Source organism: Etheostoma cragini, chromosome 24 (assembly GCF_013103735.1).
Source record: "Etheostoma cragini isolate CJK2018 chromosome 24, CSU_Ecrag_1.0, whole genome shotgun sequence".
Lineage (NCBI taxonomy): Eukaryota > Metazoa > Chordata > Actinopteri > Perciformes > Percidae > Etheostoma > Etheostoma cragini.
The window spans coordinates 11,105,436-11,125,506 of NC_048430.1; the positions used below are offsets into that span (position 1 = coordinate 11,105,436).

Genomic DNA, 20,071 nt, shown 5'->3' on the forward strand with positions numbered 1-20,071 from the left:
GACGATGGGTCAGCTGGGCTGGAGCCAGGCAACGGGTCAGCTGGGCTGGAACCAGGCAACGGGTCAGCTGGGCTGAAGCCAGGCGACGGGTCAGCTGGGCTGACGACAAGTCAGGCGACGGATCAGCTGGGGTAAAGCCAGACAATGGGTCAGCTGGGCTGGAGCCAGGCAACGGGTCAGCTGGGCGGAAGACAGGCGACCGGTCAGCTGGGCTGGAGACAGGCAACAAGTCAGCCGGGCTGGAGCCAAGCAAAGGGTACACTAGGCCAGTCTTTCAACTAGGTAACAGGAACAGGAGTTGGCGGGTCCGCAAACAAAACACGGGGGGCAGGAGTCGGTCGATTTGCTGACTGAACAGACAACGACAGGGTTTATTTTGTTGTAAAAAGTAACTTTGTGTGTAACATAAATGTAATGCAGTAAAACGTGCATTTACCTCTGAGATTTAGTGGAGTAGAAGTATACAGTGAAAAAAAGGAAATGTTCCACCTCTTACTGGAAGAAGTTTTATGTAATTATGGAAGTGTGGGCGTAACTTGAAGGACCGTGCAGGACCTTCAACACAAACTATAAATATTGGACATTTTCTATCAGTGACAGTCATCTCCTTGTTTTTCTTCTCTGTCAGCCAACGATCCCCTCAACAAAGGAAATTACATTTCAATTTGTTATAACATTTAATCTATTTTTGTTTTTAACAACTAATCCTGTATTCATCACAAGGACATTTTATATTTTGAGAACACATTTTAAATTTGTTAAACATTTTAATATCAAACCATACACAGTCGCAAACGTACGTACAGTACATATATATATATATATATATATATATATATATATATATATATATATATATATATATATATATATATATATATATAGTTTGATAATTAATTGTTGTGTGTTGTGTTGACTTTGTTGAACGTCTTTCCCCAGATGGCATCAGGCTTTCTGTTTGCTGCGTTGCTCTGTTTGTCCATCGGACTTTCTGCTGCATTAACAACTCCATGTGTTGTTCATGCAGTGTAAGGCAGTGGTTTCCCAACCTGTAAGATTATTAGACAGTGATTTCATGATGTTACTAGTTTTAATGTAGGCTGATTGCAAACTGTGAGCTGAAATATTAGATAAACTTGTTCTATCAAGCACTTTGGGCTGCATCTTTGTATCAAAGATGATATATAAATAAAGTTATGTAGAGTAGTCCTGTAATCAGACTGCTTGTGTTTAATACGTCTTTTTGTGATCACAGTGTTGTGAAGAAACTATATCCTCCTTCCCAGGTCAGTCCAATATCTCTGACTCGTTGTTTGTTCATATAATGTTATGTTTTTCTGTGTGTGTGTATGTGTGCCTCCTTCCTCTCTAATTAATTAATTCAACTAAAGAGCTGAGTTACTCGGCAGAGGAACTGAAGACATTCTCTAGCATGCAAGTCATTTATACATTTGGGAGGATGGAGTCAATATCAGTACATTACACATTAGGTACCACATACACCTCGCTTGCTGTACGACAAGATGTTAACTTCCCGTACATCTGCTCTTGACTGATTGCATCACACGGAAATAATGGGAGGAGAAAATATTAGGGTCTCCTCCCTCCTTTATCCAGGGAGCTGAGTGAGCCCATGCAATAACCAACCAAGCTGGAGAAGGGAGAGAGGAAAGACGCACACACACACACACACAATAAAAACTACAAACTGCTACGTAACAAGAGTCTAACTTCCTCTTCTTTAGGTCCCTGCCCTACTGGTTGGACTCAGTTCGGCTCTCGCTGTTTCAGTTTCAACATCGAGGGAAAGAATTGGATCGATGCCGAGGTGCAGCAGTACTATCCAGACTGTCCTGACCTATATTTAGATTTCTAGTGGTCGTGGTAGTTATGACAGGAGCTAAAAATGAATCACTTCACTTCCTGCTTTGCTACTACAGCCACTAGAGGGCGCCGCCACTAAACACCTAAATAAGAGTCCTAATTGCTGCTTGAACAAACAACTTCTGGGACAGTTTTTTAGGGGGGGAGTTCAGTCTCTAAAAGTATTAATACTTTGTTACAGTAAAGTCTTCCATTGTCCAAAGGTATGTCAGTATTATACTGAGATGTCCAGAGATTGCATCTGTCATCTTGTGATCAGGTTTATATTTTTGTTTTAAATAGTTTTAACCTATTAAATTGTCACCATTAGAACTTCTGCAAGGCCGCCGGTGGGAAGCTTGCTTCAATCCGCTCAGAAGAGGAACATGTATTCCTCAAAACCTTCATTAACCAAGTGATCGGTGAATACAAACGGACCTGGATCGGAGGCTTTGACTGAGTGCAGGTGAGACTTTAATCATCACAGGAAGTGATTTCACTCGTCTCTTGAGCTATTGAGAAAATAAAAATTTGATGAAAGAAATAAAGATCAGAAAGAAGAAAATTACTCTAAATGAAAGAGAAAAAGGAGGATCCTCTTCTGATTTTCCTTTGAACCAATCTTTCTCCTCCAGGAGGACGTGTGGATGTGGTCTGATGGATCCCCATTCGACTACAAAAGCTGGAATGCGGGGGAGCCCAACAACAATGGTGGAAATGAGCACTGTGTTCACATGATGCATTGGGGTAAAAACCAACAACATATGGAACATCTTATCTTTTAAATAAACATAATGATCCAAAAAGGATCTCTAAACCTAATAGGTCATATTTTCTAGTCTGAAAGATAAAACATTAGATATTAAAACTCTTAAAACTCTCTCTACAGGAATGGACTGGAACGACGCGCCGTGTGCCGAAAAATTTCCTTTCATGTGCTCCAAGAAACTTTGAGCCCCCCCCCCCCCCCCCCATCATGATCAGAGCTCATCTCTAAACTCTATCATTGATTCATCTCTTATCTCTATTATTGATTCATCTTTAATCTCGTTCATTTATTTCCTTTCTTTTTGTTCTGCAGACGGACACAGCTCTCCACTCACACACTAACTTTCACTTGTTAATTATCTGTTAGGGAACAGTTCATGTTTGGGTTTTAACAACAGAAACAATCAGTTATTGGACTTTTAATCTATAAATAACGAAATGAAATCCATAAAACATCTGACTACTCTGACATCTTTTCCAGTTTAGTTTACTGAGTATCGTCTGTCAGCTATGTCTAAAGGTAACAACATCCACCTACCAGACATGAGTGGTGACCATCTTTTCATCCAAAATGTCCAAATAGAAAACTTAAAAGTCCAAAGGTTGTTAGAACGTTCTGTGATACCAGAGGAGTTTCTGGTGTGTTGGGTTCTCATTCATCTGTTTTCCTTCATTACATAATCAATAAGCATTAAAAAATAAAGACATAATGTCACAAACAGTGTCTGGCCCTGATTTACTGACTCTTGTTTTCTTTAAAGTGGGAAATAGTTCTACAATTGTGAATAACGTTATTGCATTTCTTAAAGAAGGTTAAGATACTAATCCAAAATACAAATAAAGATGTTGATGAATAGATTTAATTTTTTAATTTTGATTTAAGTTTATATTAAAGGGTTGCGTTCATTTTACGTGAGTCATGAATTTTCTCTTACGGGATAAAATAACAGTTTTAAGTTTGACCGTCGCATTGAGCATTGACACAGGAAATGCTTTTTGATCAATGCTTTTTTTTCAATGTCCATATAGAAAATAAAATCCAAATTTAGTCCTAAAATTCTGTGAGACAAGAGAAGTTTCTGGCGTGTTGGGTTCTTTATTCATCTGATTTCTTTTAATATTTAATCAATAGGCGTTCAAAACTAAAAGACATACAATCTGGTCCTGACTTATTGACTCTTGTTTTCTTTTAAGGGACAAATAATAATTTTCTTCTAAAAATGCCCATATTATGAGAAAAAAAACTGGGGGGTTATTTTGTGTCTCTGGTGCTTCCACACGCGTACAAACTACTGTTTTGAGTGAGTTCCGGTTTCTGACTGTCCTCTGTCTTCAGTCTCCGGGTGAGCTGTTCAACACCCGCACAGCTTTCTACGTCACTAGAGACGAGGTGGCTTACAGTACCGCATGCTAGCACTAGTATGCTAGCTCGTTCTCAATGCTACAACAGCCACTAGTTGATCATAATCTCCAAAAGAACTCACTCACTCTGGAGCTGAAACTAGTGATATGTCTCACTCTCGAGCTAAAACTAGTGAGATGTCTCACTCTGCAGCTAAAACTAGTGATATGTCTCACTCTGGAGCTAAAACAAGCCTCCACTTCTATGCAAAGTAGTCTCATCCGGGACCTATAGCACACTAAGCCAGAATCACACCCCTAGAACAACAAGCCACGTCTAGACATTGTATTAGCAATTTTCCATCAATACAATGTTATCAGTCAGTGACTAGAAAGGCAATGGTCAAGTAGTTTGTTTGGCATGTGGTATTTTTTGGAATCCACTGCCATATTGAGCTTTCTGATTATATTGAACGACAGACTAGTTTTTATGGTAAATATTTTACCAAAATTGGAACTGGAATTTTGAAGAAGAAAGAAGAAGACATTGTGTATATTGTGCACATGAAAAACATGCAAAAGACCTAAATAAATGTTATGCAACATTTGTCTGAGCCCTTTACAGGAAATATTTACATACAACTCCGAACGTAATCATGAACATGTTCACAGTTAACTACAACAGATCACTTTTTCATTTATAAACTCTTCTTCCCCAACAAAGTTTAAAGCAAACAGACATACGTTGATGTGTTAGCTCTGGGTGTCCACTAGAAAGCAGACATGTTGTTTTATATATCCAGCTGCTGAACCTCTGGATCTAATGATGTTTTTGCCTCTCAAGACATAGGTTTGGTTTTGTCATTGATTGGGGAGTGACACATTATAACTGAGAGTTTGACAAACTATTGTTTTCTGCATTCTGGTGAATTTTGATGCATCAATTTATGGTGCAAATGTCCTTTTTTATGTAAAGGAATTTTTTTTTCTCCTTTGTTGTTCAAAAACTTTCTGCATATTCAAAACATTGCACGTTTCAGGATGTATGTTTAGGAATCATGTCCATCTAAAAAACGTATCTGTTAGAGAACACGAATATGAATATTAATATAAATTTACATATTAACAGCAGGTTCAGAGAAATAGAGAAATTAGACCTTCATGTTCTTAACACCCCTCCCACCCCCTCCCCTGATGCTGCAAAGTGGACACAGTTATTGTTTTCAGCACACTCAACGTTTAATTTTAGTTCTTTTCAGGACTGGGTGCTTTCATATTTTTTGAGGGAGAGAAATCTACATCTTCTATGAATTGGCAGGGGGTTGGACATACTGTTGCAATCACCTGAAATCTACGCCTATGATCTCAGTGTGAATCTTTTCTCAAACTGAACCAAAGGTGTGACATAAACAAACTGACTATGCTTTGAAAAACAAGATTATTTTTTTATAGCAGTTTTAGGTTGTTTGTCTCTTAGCTGTTTTTTTTGTCTCTTAAGAATTGTTTCTGTCTCTTTGAGCTCTTTTTTGTGTCTTACGAGTAATACAGCTGCACTACATATCGCTTTTTATATCATCATTGCAATATCAACCTGAGCAATATAGATAGATATTTATTGTCACTGTAAAGTGATCAGAAGCTCTTCATCAGTGTGCATACAAGATATAATGAATAGAACTAAAGTATAATCATTATTTATTCATCTTTTTTATGCAAAAAGAAAAGGAACACAAAGTTAAGTAGAAAAAACATCCCCCCCCCCCCCACACACACACACTAAAACAGGGGTTAATGTGATGCATGGAACCGATTCAAGTTATTTTAGTCTTTGGAAGGGTTTGTGGGGTGGGGGGGTTGCAGTCTCTAAAGCTCTCAGAAAGAAGACAATTTGGTGTTGCTGTGTGCCCACTCTCGGAGGGGAGGGGTGAGAAGAGGCAGGGTTGAGGGTGGGATGGGATCTTTTTTACACAGCTGGCTGTCTTTTTCAGTCGGCCTGCGTAGATGTCCTGCAGAGAGTGGGATGTAACCTAACCTAAAAATGAAACCTACTTAACCTACCTATTTCAAAAAATTCCAAAGCAGTAGACCTCTTTACGTGATAAAAATGTATTGCTTGACAATAAGGCAAAACCCAAAATCATGAATTGGCCTAGATGAATGAGAATGATTATATGTAGAGACAATAAAGTTGTATGTATCTGGGAGAACTTCCAGAAGATCCCAGTAATTACACACGAATGGTATGTCTTTAAAATACATGTTTGACTGCCCTGCTCTAAGCCACCACTACATTGAAATGATCAAGGGACAATCAGACACTACTGATTTCTGAACCCCAGATCTCCTGTCCACGAGACAGGCACTTTAACCTCTAAGCTACAGCACCTCCTGTAAGTCAGCATCAACCTGGCGAAGAGTATTGAACAATACTAGATCAAGGGGGTAATTCTCTCCTCTCTAAGCGTAGCTCCTAATCTCTTTCTCACTGTTCTTATTTATCTAATGTCACTCTGAAATAAAGGGGAAAATAATCTCAAATAAAAAAGGCTATCAGGTAGTCTGTTGTTACGGAGTGGGCTAAAGAAGTAATAGGCTACTGTAATCTACAAGATTTATAACCTTCATGTTGACCTTGTGTCAGATTGACCGATTTCCTACATTAATGTTCTTTTTAACTACCCAAAATAAAATGATTGTTTCCACAAACCACTCTTTGGCAAGTACAAATCTCTACTTTGATTCATTTTTGGGCTCCTCATTAAATTTTATTGCATTTGAAAAACAAATTGAAGTGGTTTTGAAATAGTATTGGGTAAAAGTTGACATATTCCAAATAATTCCTAATTTCTGCTTTTCTAACTCAAGCATTTGGTATAATCCCCTATTAATGAGGCTTATTGACCAATACATTCCAAAAATAACTGTAAAACTAAAGTTAATTTAAAAAAAAGCATCAAAAGTGGTGAAAAAAGAGACAAACCCATTAGAAAAAGTTAAAAACATCGATAAAAAGAGTCAATAAAAGTGTTGGTTTTCAGTTTTGACTGGAAGACAACACAAGAGATAATGCCATGGCTCAAAAGATTTTTTGGGGGCTTTTCTCTGTATTAAAGTGACAATGAATTGATATGAAAGTGGACAAGAGATGGGGGGGATGACAAGTAGCTAACGCCCGCAAGTCAGATTTGTATCCAGTTCCCACTCTTGACAACGTAGGCAATTCTTTGGGCATATAGGGGCACAGCACCCACGGGATTCTACCAATAACCCGAGCATCGCAGCCCTCCAGCCACTGCTTCACCCCACTCTGGCTGAAACGAATACAGCTGGTCATCAAACTATAACAACCTCATCCACATTGTTGAAACCATTTCAATAATGAGCCATAAATCTTGTACATTAAAGGAGCCTATCATTTCTGTAGCCCACTCTGTAAGAACACACTACCTGAACGGGTTTTTCTAGACTCGTGTTTCATTCTCCACAGCGCCGTCTTCGGCCAACAAGTCACATCCTGAGATGGATAATGTTGTCAGACACTTTTAGGAACAATCAGTAGCAAAAAGAAATATCACTCAATCCTGGACCTGGAACTGCTATGCCACGCTACGCCCTGTAACGCCCTGCAGTGCCCTGTTATGACAGGCACTACCACAACTACCATTTGTAACAACTGTTCTATTATCTTTATTGTGACTATTATTGCCACTGTGAATCACCCCCCCCAACCCCCAACCTGCGCCATCAGACACCGCCTACCAATAGCCTGGGTGGGTGTGTGTTTGTCTGGGGGGGGGGGGTCTTTTTGGGCCATAGGGCATCACTTGACGGCCCGGGAGTTAAAATTCTACATTTGGCCGCTGTTTTCAATTTGCTTCAAAGCCTGGCGCACTTCAGGGAGACCTGTTCTGAAACCAAATCATTCACATAGAAGAGCAAATTTCTCTGTAGCAGGCCTTTAAAATTCTTATTTTTTAAATCCAAATGAGTAGGAAACCTAATCTTGTCTGGTATTGTCAGCTTCTCTTTGTGTCCATCCATCCATCTTTGTCCACTTATCTGGTATTGGGTTACGGGGGAGCAGCAGGAGCTACTCTTCATGTCACAATTTCTTAATCCCTTTTGTTGCTGAGTGCAGAGAAGCCAGTTAGCAAACAGGAAGTGGAACATGCAGTCCCCTGACCAATCAGCAGCAGCGTGTCAGAATGACCTGAGCGCCCAGCGGTCGAGGACAGAGGAAGTTCCTGCAGAGGAAACAGCTTTCCAACATCTCAGTTCATCTTTTTAACTTAATCTCTAACAGGAGGAGAGCATGACGGAACTTTAACATGATGTTATTCACATGTTGATGCTTTGAATCAAACGAAAGATTAAATGTCATGAAATAAGACAATATTTTAATCTGAAATGCAGAAAGTTCAATCCCCATCCCTTGTTTTCTGCCTGATGGAAAACACAGAATGTCATGAAATCAGACGCAGAAAAACATGTTTCCTTTTCGTTGAATATTGTTTTTTCCTAACGTGTTTTTGTCATTGTGTTGAAGCAGCAGTCAGAGTTTAGAGACCAGACTCCATTATCCCTCTGAGCTCATTTAAGATTGTTCAGCTGAACCAAAAAATTTAAAGTTTATCCCCAAGAAGAAGAAGAAGTACTCAGATCCTTTAATGAAGAAAAAGATATACAGTCTGAAAATACTCCTGAAATGTTACTGCAGTGAAACTACAGAGGTATTACCAACAAAATATCCTAAAAATGTCAAAGGTTCTCATAATGCAGAATGGCTTCTTTCAAACAGTTTTATCAATATATGTTGATGGTTCAAAAGTACGGAGTGTGGACTGGTAGCTGGAGAGATGGCAGTTCACCTCGTAGCCACTGCCAAGGTGCTCTTGAGCAAGGCACCAACCCCCCCCCCCCCCCCCCCCCCCCCCCCCCCCCCCCCCCCCCCCCCCCCCCCCCCCCCCCCCCCCCCCCCCCCCCCCCCCCCTTCAACCGCTCAGGGCGCTGATCTAGCACTGACAGCCCACTCAATCTGACATCTCTCCATTAGTGCATGTATAAGACCTGAGCATGTGTGTGTAGTTCAGGCCTGCAATTTCCCCATAGGGAATCAATAAACGGTATGAATAAGGAAAAAAAAAATGTTTTAAAAGAAGGTTGAAAAGATTACCCTTAAAGGGTTCCACATTATGGAAATGAATTCTAGGGAGGTTGACCTTTCTCTACAACCACCAGACTCTATGTGATTAAACAGTAATTTTAGCATTGTAAAATAAGCTTCATTCAAAGTCGACAGAAACAAACTAAAACGGTGAAAAGCCACTTAGGGTCGACTTTCCACTTTTCCAACCATCACAACTCTACTCGTCTACTAAGGTCTCAAAGAGGTTTTAAAAAAAGCCTTTTTCTGTAGGGATCTTTTCCATAATGTTGTTGGACACTTTCGGTGGAAAAACAGCACTTTAAGTTGACCAAAATAATGCTGCATGTTTTGCCCATAATGTTACATTGCTGCTCGTTCTGTGGCTGCCAGTTACAGCGTTCATGCTTAACCCTTGTGTTGTCCTCCACGGTCAAAATCCAACAAAACCTTTAAATTTTTGTCCTTTTTTTAGACTCTTTGTTTTGTTTTCACTGACACCACCTTACTACTTCTAGTTTTACACTACTTTTTGGAATTATATTTGAGTTAGAAAAGCAGAAATTATTAATTATTTTGACTAAAAGTTAAGATCAGAGGAATGAGAGCGATCAATTGTATTTGCAAACAGTGTTTTTCTGTGGTAATTTTGGTTAAAAAGAAGTACTGGACCAGTTTCAAAGATTCTTGTTCCTTTAAGTCACTTCGACACAAAAACATATTAAAGTAGGGGCCAGGTTGAAAAAATACGGTAGTTACCCTCTAATGTCACTGCTGATGAGTAACAGGTCAGAGTGTCTGTTTGGGTCAAGGTCACTCACACACACATACACACACACACACACACACACACAGAAACACACACAAACACACACACACACTTCCCTGTTCTGATGATGTGTGTGTTTTTGTCAGAGGTGGAGGAATTATTCAGATTTTTTACTGGAGTAAACATATTAATACAAAGGCTATTCTCATAAACCATTCGTACATATAGCTATGAAAAGTAACACTGTAACTGTAATTGTATGCATTTGTCGACTATATTTAACTGGAAAAACCGCTATCATAGAATATAATGTTAATTATTGTGCATAACTTTGTAAGATATCAAATGAATCTGCTTATGAGAATGTGCTGCTCGCAAAAAAAAAGATTAAAAAAGCGCAGAAAGCAACAACAAAAAATCTCATCCAGCATCAGAAAAGCATTGAAAAAAGCACAAAAATATTAAAGTAACATCAAAGTGATTTATTTTTAGTGAATAATACCATATTCTGTTGTAGTTTTTATTGATGTACTTCATGTAAAGAAGTGACTAAAAGTATCATAGTACAGGTGTGTGTGTGTGTGTGTGTGTGTGTGTGTGTGTGTTTGTGTGTGTGTGTGTGTGTGTGTGTGTGTGTGTGTGTAAAAAGGGGAAGTAGTGTGTGTATATAAACTGATGCTGAACTCAATCTCATCATCATCTGATCTGATCATCAGAGACTCAACAGACCCAATTCTGTCCTTCATCTGAGCGGTGAGACACACATACACACACACACACACACACACACACACACAAACACACACACACTACACAAACTACTAAACTGCACAAACAATAAGTATCACAGTATAGGACACCTTTTCTATTATTATTTGTGAAATTTTGTCTTGAGATGCAAAGATTAACATGTTCATTTTTAAAGTGTATACATTTTGATATACATACTTATCATAAAGTACTTCAAAAACTGATTTCATGTAATGTCCATATACATTTACAGTTTTCTCCTGTATATTTTTTAAAACAGGATAAAATCAAATGAATTACAAATATAGACTGTCCATTGCAAAAGGTGTTCTATCATCTACATATATTATACTCGTAATGTAGAACGGCTTCTTGAGTGTTTTTTTATCTCACGTCTTTTAAACAGAATGCAGAAGAAGATCTGAAATTTATATTATTTTCATATAAATTATAAGGGCTGCAGATGTTATTATAATATCTTCTATTTTTACATAATTGAATTCAACATGTGGAATATTTTGTCCAAATGTGACCATTTGTATTCCCTGTGCAGAGTGACAGTGTCTCTGTGGGGCTTTATGATGACATCTTATAGGAATGTAACAATACACTCAACACATAATTGGATAGAATTCACAGTTTTAAGTTCTTTTATATATTGATTATGAACTGATTCACTGCGCATTTGTACATCCTACATTTCAACATTCATTCATTTTCCATTCATGTTTCCTTCATTAAATATGTTTCTCTGTCTGTGCAGTGACTTCAGTGAAACTTCCGGCTATAATGTTTTCATCAAAGAGGAAGTTTAACCAATTCAAGGGGCGATACCCGGAGAAGGTAATGCACCACTGAGAACATACACATTACACATTCAAAAAGAAGAAAGGTCCAAGGCACTCTTCTTGCAAAAAGTTATTATAATGGGTTATTACACACTGGTATATGTCAATGTTTTGAACGCATTATTCTTGAATTCTTGTGGGCAATGTGGTTGAAAAACTTTGAAAACGTATCAAGTTAGACCCGAGGACAACATGACGGTTAATCGATCAGTTGTTTGGTCAAAAAAATGGTTGAAAAAAGAAAGAAAGAAAAAAATTGTTCCTAAAGCCAGAGTACGTCTTCAAATGTCTCGTTTTGTCCACAACACAAACATATTCAGTTAACTTTCAAAGAGGAGAGAAGAAACTAGAACATATTTACATTTAAGAACCAAGAATCAGAGAATGTTAAAGTTAAAAAAGAATAATTCAAACCAATTAATCCATTATCATAATAGGTGGTGAATAATTTCATTGTTGACAACTACTCGATTAATTGATCCTCTTTGCCGCTCTACATCTAAAATTTGCTCCACGTTGATGATCTACAGCAATAATATGTGTTCACATGAAATCTTTCCGCTCTTTCTTTCATCCTTTCTTATTTAAATGTATCAATCTTTAGGTGTCAACCTCCAACCTCGTGGGTTTAGAAGAAGATTTTCCAGAGTTTGAGGCTTTTCCTGTTGTCCTCACACCCAGAGCACCGGTACCTGCATTCGACGGCAGTAAGATCCATTTCCTTTATACTTGTTGTATCTGTCTGATTCAATTCAATTTTATTTTATTTATTGTATCAAAGCATAAAAAGAGTTATCTTACAAAACTTTTCAGTCAGAATATGTCTAGACTACACTATAATTTACAAAGATCCAACAATTCCAGTAATTCCCCATAGACAAAGCATTTAGTGTGACAGTAGTGAGGAAAAACTCCTTTAGGAAAAAACCTGGGACAGGCTCTTGATGGGTGGTGTCTGTCGGTGCCCATTGGGGGGGGGGGGGTGAACAGTGGCAATAACAGTTACAATAATGATAATGAAACTATGACTAGAAATAATATTTGTGGCAGGTCAGGCTGGATGGCATAGCAGGGTGTAGCATGGGATAGCAGGGCACGGAAGGGTATAGCAGGGCGCGAAGCAGGACCCCGGTGACAACTTTAACCATGATTTAGGTCCCACCCTAATCCAAGGAAAACTTCTGGCAGAGACAACAAAAGGACACCGGGGAATAAGTTCCCCAGAGCTAGCTCAGTTAGTAACCCACATTTCTGGGGCATAAATGCACTCAGAGGGAAAGAGAGAGGAGAGAGGAGCTCAGTGTGTCAAAGAAAGTCCCCCGGTAGTCCAAAACTATTACAGCATAACTGAGAGCTGGTCCAAGGCAACCCTGAGCCAGTTCTATAAGAGTTGGTAGATGAATCTGACGACTGTGAAGAGGGGAGAATATAGATGATGATAATAAAAAACGTCTCTGATCAGTGTTCAATCCACATGCAAATATGACGTACTCTCACTTTCTTCATTTTCTCTCAGCAAATCTGTCGGTGCAGAATGTTGACATGTGTCAGCAGATGAATAAATCGCAACACAACACAGGCTCATACGACAACCCCAACTTGGTGGTCCGCCGCGGTCAGGAGTTCCAGGTGAAAGTCACCTTCGACCGCCCGCTGGTGGAGACCGACGACTTCCAACTCGAGTTTCTGATTGGTGAGTTTGAATTCTGGGATAGAAGAGAGGTGTACAGGTTTTTCCTGTAAATTAACATGTAAAAAGAAATCTTTGAAATTGTTCCAGTATTGAGCTACAGCATTATGATCGGCAGCCGCAAACCATTACTGCTCTATAACCCTTTGTGAATTGTAAATTTCGTCCATTGAAAGTGCTGTTTGTGCCACTGACAAGCTCATATTATTATTATTATAACTGCCTGACAACATTGTGGAAAGGATCTCTACAGAGATACAATTCTTCTAAAAGAGAGGAATCCTCTTTATGTGGCGCAATCCCGGAATTGGAAAATTGGAATAAAGACTAACTGTCATGTGACTGGTCGTCATGCGACCAGCTGGCAGATTCGTAGGATATCATAGACATTTTTATAAATACGTTAGGATCTCATAGCAACCCAGTTAATTAGAGTGTTTTTAACTGTAACACCTGAACACTACATGTTGCATTTATGTAAGAGTGTGAATACTTACATAAACTTTGCTCTGGAGCTTACTTACTCCGTAGTTGTCTAACTTAGAAGTTAGACAACTTAACACACAGAGCTGCTGTGTGGCTCGATCAAAGGAACACATTTTTTACATTAGCAAGTACAGTATGCTCTAATGCTGTTTTGAGGCTTTTTTAATGCTTTTTTCAACTATCACTTTCAGGGGAGTCCCTTTCTTTCCTTTCATCACTAATACTCCTCCTCGTCCTCTTTCTCCAGGTGAAAACCCTACACCCAGTAGGGACTCCCTGGTGGCGGTAACCTTTAATTCCCGTAATGGAGGCTCGTGGACGGGTCGGATTGTGGAGAGTCAGGATGTAACTGTGACTCTGGGCATCACACCGACGCCCGACGCCATCGTTGGGAGGTTTCAAACGTACGTGGCCATCATGATGGGAACCGGAAAGCAGCGAACCAAGAGGGACGCCACCACCGACCTGTACATGCTGTTCAACGCCTGGTGTAAAGGTAGGAACTCCTCTCCTGTCACCTGAGAGTCAGTGTTTAGATGTGTCTCTTCTGTCTAGAAAAGCAAAGACTAATCAATTAGTTGTCAACTATTATGAGTTTCCATTTATTTAATCTTTATTTTAATTTGTCACAAATATTAACTAAATGAAATGCACACTATGTTTTTACTTTGATATATTTCCCTAAAAGCATTACTCTTGTGGTGGAGATTTGAAATAAAACTTCAGTCAACAAAGTCTTTAAAGGGCACCCACATAGCTCAGTGGGTAGAGTGGGTGCCCATATATAGTCTCTTAAGTCTTAAATCTTTGTGCAAAGTAGGTCCAGTACAACACAGGGGATTTTCAGAGAGCATGTTCTAGTGTGAACCACTTCGGAATATCAGGGAATAACAATTTACACATTTACTTTGAAACATTAGAGTTGAGAGCAGAAACTGTGTGAGCTAGATTCCAGAGCTCTTAATTTTACAAGTTTAGTGAGAGTTTTAGTTCAGGAGTTATTCAGGGAGATCAAGGATAACTTTTAAGTAAGTTCATCTATTTTCACAGAGATGCATTGTGGTTTTAATTGACATTGTCTGTAAATTATGTTTGATAAAGTTCTGTATTCTACGTTAAACCTCAAGAGAGAGTGAGAACAAAATATTTCTTTCAGAGCCTGTTAATGTTTGTGATAAACTAAAGGATGCAGTATTCCTTTTTTGTTTATACACTTATTGCACTGTTTAAGCTAAATAAAAAGCCTTAAAAACAGGGCTGTTTATTTTTTTTACAAAGACATGATGCAATACAAAACACACATACACATAACTCTTCTTAAATATTCCTTCAAGCAGCTTTAATGTTTCAGAGAAATTCATTTTGTTTCTGATAATGTGTAATGAAAACTCTCGGTCTGTCTCTCTTTGCAGATGATGCTGTGTTTCTTCCTAACGACGCAGAGCGGAATGAGTACGTCCTCAACGACCATGGTGTGATTTTTCAGGGTTCATTTGAGAATAAGGACTCTAAGGACTGGGTTTATGGACAGGTAAGTCTGGATCAACAGAGCACACTGCCACAATAAGCCTGAAAAGCCAGAAAATGTGGTGCATAAAAGTGATCGTCGCACATGAGTGCGTGTGCAGCTTATTAGAGGTGTATCACCCATATGTCCACAGCTAGCTTGAAAAACTGAGTGTTACTGGTTGTATAGACCCTTTAAAAAAGCCCAGTTAGTCTGATTGGTCAGTGTTTCCCCATCTAATCTCTCGAAGTCTCCTCACCATCATTGCAGCCGGAGAAAGTTGTAACAGCACTGGATAGCGACACTTGTTTACATATTCATTTGGAGTTATAGACCTATCTTTATTCAAGAGTGCATTCTTTTAATTTGAGAACATTTCTCACTGATATTAGGTTCAGATGTTGTAATAGTTTGCCTCAAAACCTTGCTCTTACACTCAAATAGTCACTGCTCGCGCTTGGATTTGCTCAGCTTGTGCTCAAACTTTCTGCTTGGACTCAGACACGTTGTTGATTGGAAAGATTCCCTGCTCTCAGCTTTGGCCTTTCTCCTCGCGCTCTCGGATTGTTTGTGTTACCACCATATCAAAATAGAAAACCAATAGAATTTGAGAATCACAATATATACATTGCTAGACATTTCTTTGTGGATTGAGTGTTTTGGACCTTGACTGCTCTATAATTAAAGAAGAAATCCTAATTTACAATATGGGAACTTTAAAGAAATACAAACAGCCCAGAGCATTTTTCCCTCCTATCTCAGAATGTATCTGTGTTTTCTTACTGCAGTTTGAGCGCGGCATTTTGGACGCTTGTATTTACATCCTGGATGCGTCTCAGATGCCGATTGGCGACCGAGGCAACATCATCAAAATAGTCAGGATGGGATCCGCAATGGTGAGAAAACATTTAGCAGTTTTAATTCAGCTAGCTTGGTCCAGAGTGAAATATCTCAACAGCTGTATGATGGATTCTTATAAATCTTGGTTCAGACATTTCTGATCACCCAGAAAATGAAGCAGATGATTCCCTGACCTTTCTCTTCCCCTCAGATTAACTCTCAGGACGACAATGGCGTGTGTGTTGGGAACTGGAGTGATGACTACTCGATGGGCAGGTCCCCGACATCTTGGACGGGCAGCTCACAGATCCTTCTGCAGTATGCTCAAACCAGAGTCCCGGTCTCCTACGCCCAGTGCTGGGTGTTTGCTGGAGTCTTCAACACCTGTAAGAGCATGCATTTTTTCCAGGATACACTTGTCAAGGTGCCGGGTCAAGACTTTCAGATAACTTCAAGTGTAGATGGCCTACTGGGCTAAGGCCACAACCGCATACAGTAGAGACCCAAAAAAAAGACAGAGGCTGCAAACAACTGCAAAGACACAGAACCACCAAAACACTGACTACAAAATGACTACAACTTATTTCAAAACAACCACAAACAGACCCAGGCCCACCAGAAAGATACAAAAAAACAACTACAAAGTGACTCAAATGACTACAAAAAGACTCTTCTCTACAACTGAAAAAAATTCAATGTTACAATATTAAAATTTTTGGAAATTGATCTTAATGCCTTGATTCAAAATATTTAGGAAAATCCAAACTTTTAAGGACACCAATTTTCTTTGTGAATGAATAATGTACTGTAAATAAATACATGGTATTTTCTTAAAATACAGGGGGCATAAGTATACACACCCATATGTTAAATTCCCATAGAGGCCAGCACATTTTTCTTTTTAAAAGGTCAGTTATTTAATGGATCAGGATACTATGCATCTTGATAAAGTTCCCTTGGCCTTTGGAAATAAAATCTCCCCCAACTCCCCCATCATCACATACCCTTCACCTTACATAGAGATAGGCATGGGTAACTTTGCATGAGATCATCTCTCAATGCAAATCCCACCAGCTATTAAGCCTACTTAAACTTAAATAAAACCATGCAGATCTCTATGTATGGTGAAGGGTATGTGATGATGTGGGGGGCTATTTTAATTCCAAAGGCCAAGTGAACTTTATCAGGATGCATGGTATCCTGATACATGATCATGATCAATCATCCACTTTGTGTATACAGTACAAGCCAAAAGTTTGGAACCACTTTCTCATTCAATGCCTTTTCTTTATTTCATGACTATTTACATTGTAGATTATGACTGAAGACATCAAAACTATGAATGATCGCATGTGAAATTATGTACTTAACAAAAAAGTGTGAAATAACTTAAAACATGTCTTATGTTCGAGTTTCTTCGAAGTAGCCACCCTTTCCTCTTATTAATGCTTTGCACACTCTTTGCATTCTCTTGATGAATTTCAAGAGGTAGTCACCTGAAATGGTTTCCCAACAGTCTTGAAGGAGTTCCCAGAGATGCTTAGCACTTGTTGGCCCTTTTGCCTTCACTCTGCAGTCCAGCTCTCTGCAAACCATCCCATAGGGTTCAGGCATGAATGTGTGAAAAAGTGACACGCCATTAACGATTTGATATTTGTTGATAGCATGAAATATTCGATAATTAGAATATTTCAAATCTCTGCAGTCCTACGCGCCCTTGGCATCCCAGCGCGAACCATCACCAACTTCAATTCAGCTCACGACAGCAACGGCAACCTGAAGACCGAGCTCATCTGCCTGCCTGATGGCTCGCCCGACAGAGAGAACACCAGGGACTCCATCTGGTCAGTCATGCCTGTTGCTAGGAGATCGCCAGGCCAGAAACTAGACTTTATATGCTCCAATCACTCAAATTTCTACTTAAGTAAATACTGAAGTACTTTGGTAGTTTCCACCACACAGACACAAAATGTCTACAACGAGATGCAAAGAGACACAAAGACAGAAAGACCATTTTTCCTTTCCCGAGCCACATGAACCAGCTCTAACTCGGTAAATACCTTAAATTTGTATTTCAGTACAGTACTTGAGTAAATGATCCTTCCACCACTGGAGAGAACCTATCTTTATTCAAGAGTGCATTCTTTCAAACAAGTAGCTCGCGAGCTACCGGTAGCTCACAAACAGGTTTCCAGTAGCTTGCCAACAGGTTGACAAACTGATACACAAAATTACCAGGATATTGAAAGTGAGAGAGCTGACTTTGTGGGCCGTAGATGTGTCATTTTTTCTTGGACCCTGATGGGAATATTTTCACTGATGTAGTTAACTATGTGGGCTAAAATAAGTGTAAAATAGTCACAAACCTGGATGTGAAGGTAAGATTTATCATAAGCTTTGGGTATCGCAATTTCATCAAACATTAGCTTCATTCAGCTTATGTGTGTTATGTAACTAAATGTAGTTAATGTGATGCGAGTAGCTCTTGGCCACTTTTGTTTTTTGAAGTAGCCGTTAGATGAAGACAGGTTGGAGAGCCCTGCCTAAGATGGTGTGAATACTGTAGTTTCTTTACTGTGTAAGGTCTGTGACAATGACGGATGGGAGGGTAATCAGATATAACATTATGGTATTACAATGTGTGTAATCTGTGGTTTGGCTAACTAAACACATGTACAAAAAGATGTACTGAAAGCACGTCTCTGTAGGAACTACCACTGCTGGAACGAGGTGTTCATTAAGCGCGACGACCTGCCGGCCGGCCTCGGAGGATGGCAGGCGGTGGACGCCACGCCCCAGGAGATGAGTGATGGTAGGACAGACAGACACAGAAAGAGAAAGACGGAGGGATCAACAGATAGCTAGATTTTAAACATGATGTTTGTTTTACAGGATATTTTCGCTGCGGTCCAGCTTCAATTATCGGCATCAAGGAAGGTTTTATCTCTCACCCGTATGACGGAAGGTTCATCTTCTCTGAGGTTAGTTTCCTTGTTTCTTTAAAGTGAAGTGAACAATGCGTTTTTTAAGCCTTTGTCTCTATGATGAATGTTTATGTATCTATTGCTGTTTTATATTTGTAAAAATATAATCATGATCAGATAATCATGGTGTGTTCTCTTCCTGTAGAAAGTTTTAAATGTTTGATGAGTGACCCTATACAACAACAATGTGCAACATCCTGCAACAATGTGACCCTATAGGGCAAATACCAGTTTGCTTCACCTAAAAGTGCGGTTTTGGGCACTGAAATGTATTTTTCTGTGTCTGAAAACATTACGGAACATTACATTACATCACACACTGTCCGTGTTTCCTCCAGGTGAACAGTGATGTTATCTACTCCAAGCGGGATCGCTACGGAACGCTGACTCCCTACAGGGTGGAAAGGGATTACATCGGAAAGGGTGTTTTCACCAAATCATTGGGCAGCGACTCACCAAACGACATCACACATACCTACAAGTACCCTATAGGTAACACACACACACGCACAAACACGTTTCAAATTAACAAAAAAAAAATGAGACTAGACTTATCTTATTGGTTTAAACGCTCAAGTGAGAATCAAGATCATTATTACATGGAAACACTACAATTTGTGTCCACAGGGGACGCCAAAATTTACACAAAATGTATAGTTTATTGTAGTTGCTTTAATGGCACGGTTAGTAATGTTGATAAGCTAGCAAGACGTGAAAGTAGTATCTCCCCTCCCCACGCCCACACAGATATCAAAGTAATGTGGATGGTTCCCAACAACGCTCAAGTTAAATAAATAATCAGTTCCCTATTATAATCATATCACTATCAAATTGATACTTTTAACCTTGCACAAAAATGTTGTTGCACTATTTATAGATATTTTACTTTGATGTTTTTACCTTGCTTTTATGACCTTGACTGTAGCACTTTGAGATTTGTTTAAATGTAAAGTGCATTACAAATAAAATGTATTATTATTATTATTATTATTATTATTATTATTTGGGTGTTTTTTGACGAATTTTATAGCATTTGTAGAAAAGACAATTGGTAAAAGAACTTTTAAAAAAAGTGTAAAAAA

At 39.0% G+C, this 20,071-nt stretch overlaps 2 protein-coding genes, 1 long non-coding RNA gene and 2 pseudogenes across 4 annotated transcripts in view; 4 read left to right on the forward strand and 1 right to left on the reverse strand.

Moving 5' to 3' along the window:
- Nucleotides 1-8,464, forward strand: part of LOC117939577 — a 9,982-nt gene extending 1,518 nt beyond the window's left edge. The window contains exons 2-3 of the long non-coding RNA XR_004655627.1: nucleotides 7,156-7,159; nucleotides 8,454-8,464. This is a non-coding gene — a long non-coding RNA (uncharacterized LOC117939577). The remainder of the gene's footprint in view (nucleotides 1-7,155; nucleotides 7,160-8,453) is intronic.
- The window catches only part of LOC117939487 (gastrula zinc finger protein XlCGF57.1-like), a 235,686-nt gene that overhangs the window by 95,253 nt on the left and 120,362 nt on the right, over nucleotides 1-20,071 (reverse strand). The window lies entirely within an intron of this gene.
- Nucleotides 1-20,071, forward strand: part of LOC117939500 — a 185,133-nt pseudogene that overhangs the window by 66,640 nt on the left and 98,422 nt on the right.
- The window catches only part of LOC117939471 (coagulation factor XIII A chain-like), a 57,428-nt gene that overhangs the window by 29,740 nt on the left and 7,617 nt on the right, over nucleotides 1-20,071 (forward strand). Inside the window, exons 3-13 of the mRNA XM_034864848.1 lie at nucleotides 11,441-11,477; nucleotides 12,087-12,189; nucleotides 12,999-13,175; nucleotides 13,906-14,154; nucleotides 15,071-15,189; nucleotides 15,954-16,061; nucleotides 16,217-16,391; nucleotides 17,711-17,849; nucleotides 18,714-18,817; nucleotides 18,898-18,986; nucleotides 19,328-19,481. Coding sequence (XP_034720739.1) covers nucleotides 11,441-11,477; nucleotides 12,087-12,189; nucleotides 12,999-13,175; nucleotides 13,906-14,154; nucleotides 15,071-15,189; nucleotides 15,954-16,061; nucleotides 16,217-16,391; nucleotides 17,711-17,849; nucleotides 18,714-18,817; nucleotides 18,898-18,986; nucleotides 19,328-19,481 — 1,454 coding nt within the window. The remainder of the gene's footprint in view (nucleotides 1-11,440; nucleotides 11,478-12,086; nucleotides 12,190-12,998; nucleotides 13,176-13,905; nucleotides 14,155-15,070; nucleotides 15,190-15,953; nucleotides 16,062-16,216; nucleotides 16,392-17,710; nucleotides 17,850-18,713; nucleotides 18,818-18,897; nucleotides 18,987-19,327; nucleotides 19,482-20,071) is intronic.
- Nucleotides 599-2,663, forward strand: LOC117939539 (annotated as a pseudogene).